The 1031-nt window shown below is 25.0% G+C and overlaps 1 protein-coding gene across 1 annotated transcript; it reads right to left on the bottom strand.

Moving 5' to 3' along the window:
- Positions 1–7: 7 nt before the first annotated feature.
- Positions 8–957, bottom strand: LOC126910063 (uncharacterized; the record flags this gene model as incomplete). Its single annotated transcript, XM_050692460.1, has 3 exons — positions 900–957; positions 384–660; positions 8–239 (listed from the first exon to the last, which is right to left on the bottom strand). Coding segments are annotated over exons 1-3 (534 nt in total), but the record flags the coding sequence as incomplete, so codon positions are not given.
- Between the last annotated feature and the right edge of the window lie 74 nt (positions 958–1031).

Raw genomic sequence — 1031 nt, 5'->3', positions numbered from 1 at the left:
AATGCACATATTTTATCACTTTATCTTTTATAGCTTTTTCGGGAGTCATATATTGGGCCTTAACTGGACATTTTATTTCAATAATACCATCTTTCCCAATTAAACCATCTGGTTTTGCTGTTAAATAGTTAATGTTTCCATCAAAAAATAGACCACATGGTTTAATCTTTGTGTTCATTTTCTTTTCAAAAAGTTCTATTGCGTTGGGCTCATTAACTGTGCCATATTGCACAGCAAACCTATATAATATATATATATATATCATCAAAAGCAAAAAACAGGATATTAGTGTCTTATTAAAAACGCTTGAAACTAAAGTATTAAAAAAATAATATGGGAAAATAATTTTTTTAATATTATTTATTATACTTATTATTACTTACGGGATATTATCTTTGGTATCAGTTGTTTTATTATGAATGCGTAATGTTTTTTTTAAGAATAATTCCTTGTCTTTTGTTTGATTAAATGTACAAACATAGAAAAAATGAGAAGATGATAGATGTGTTTTACGTACTTTTTCCCACAAATTTTTGTGAACGAAATATATTTCATTTTTCTTAAATGTTTCATCGTCATATTTATTTAATTTTAAACTTTGTAGTAAAACTTTTTTAATATTTTCGTAGTCTTTATCGATAACCACTTCCTTTTGATTAGCTGCTCCATTATTGGTAAAATGAAAAACAAATTAAGGAAACATGAAATGAAATTACTTTTAATATTTAAACGATAAGATCAATACAATGAAAAAGAATCATAATAATAAAAATAATTAGTTTGTATACATTTTTTGTTTAAAATTAAGTTATGATTTAATTGATGAACAAAAATTCAAAGCAACGTTCCTCTGTAAAATTTTTAATAAATATTGTGTAACGTAAAGGGATTTCACTTACAACAAAAAAATGTTAGATGTATCATCACAGTTATCTAGTTCAAGTTGCGTGCAACGACTTATGCTGCCGTTTTTCGTTAAAAAAGGATTTGTATGAAAATATAATTACTCAGCTTATCATGCTGTATTAGAT

Source organism: Daktulosphaira vitifoliae, unplaced genomic scaffold, assembly GCF_025091365.1.
Source record: "Daktulosphaira vitifoliae isolate Bord-2020 unplaced genomic scaffold, ASM2509136v1 Scaffold_3663, whole genome shotgun sequence".
Classification (NCBI taxonomy): domain Eukaryota; kingdom Metazoa; phylum Arthropoda; class Insecta; order Hemiptera; family Phylloxeridae; genus Daktulosphaira; species Daktulosphaira vitifoliae.
This window is presented reverse-complemented; position numbering and strand designations above follow the sequence as displayed.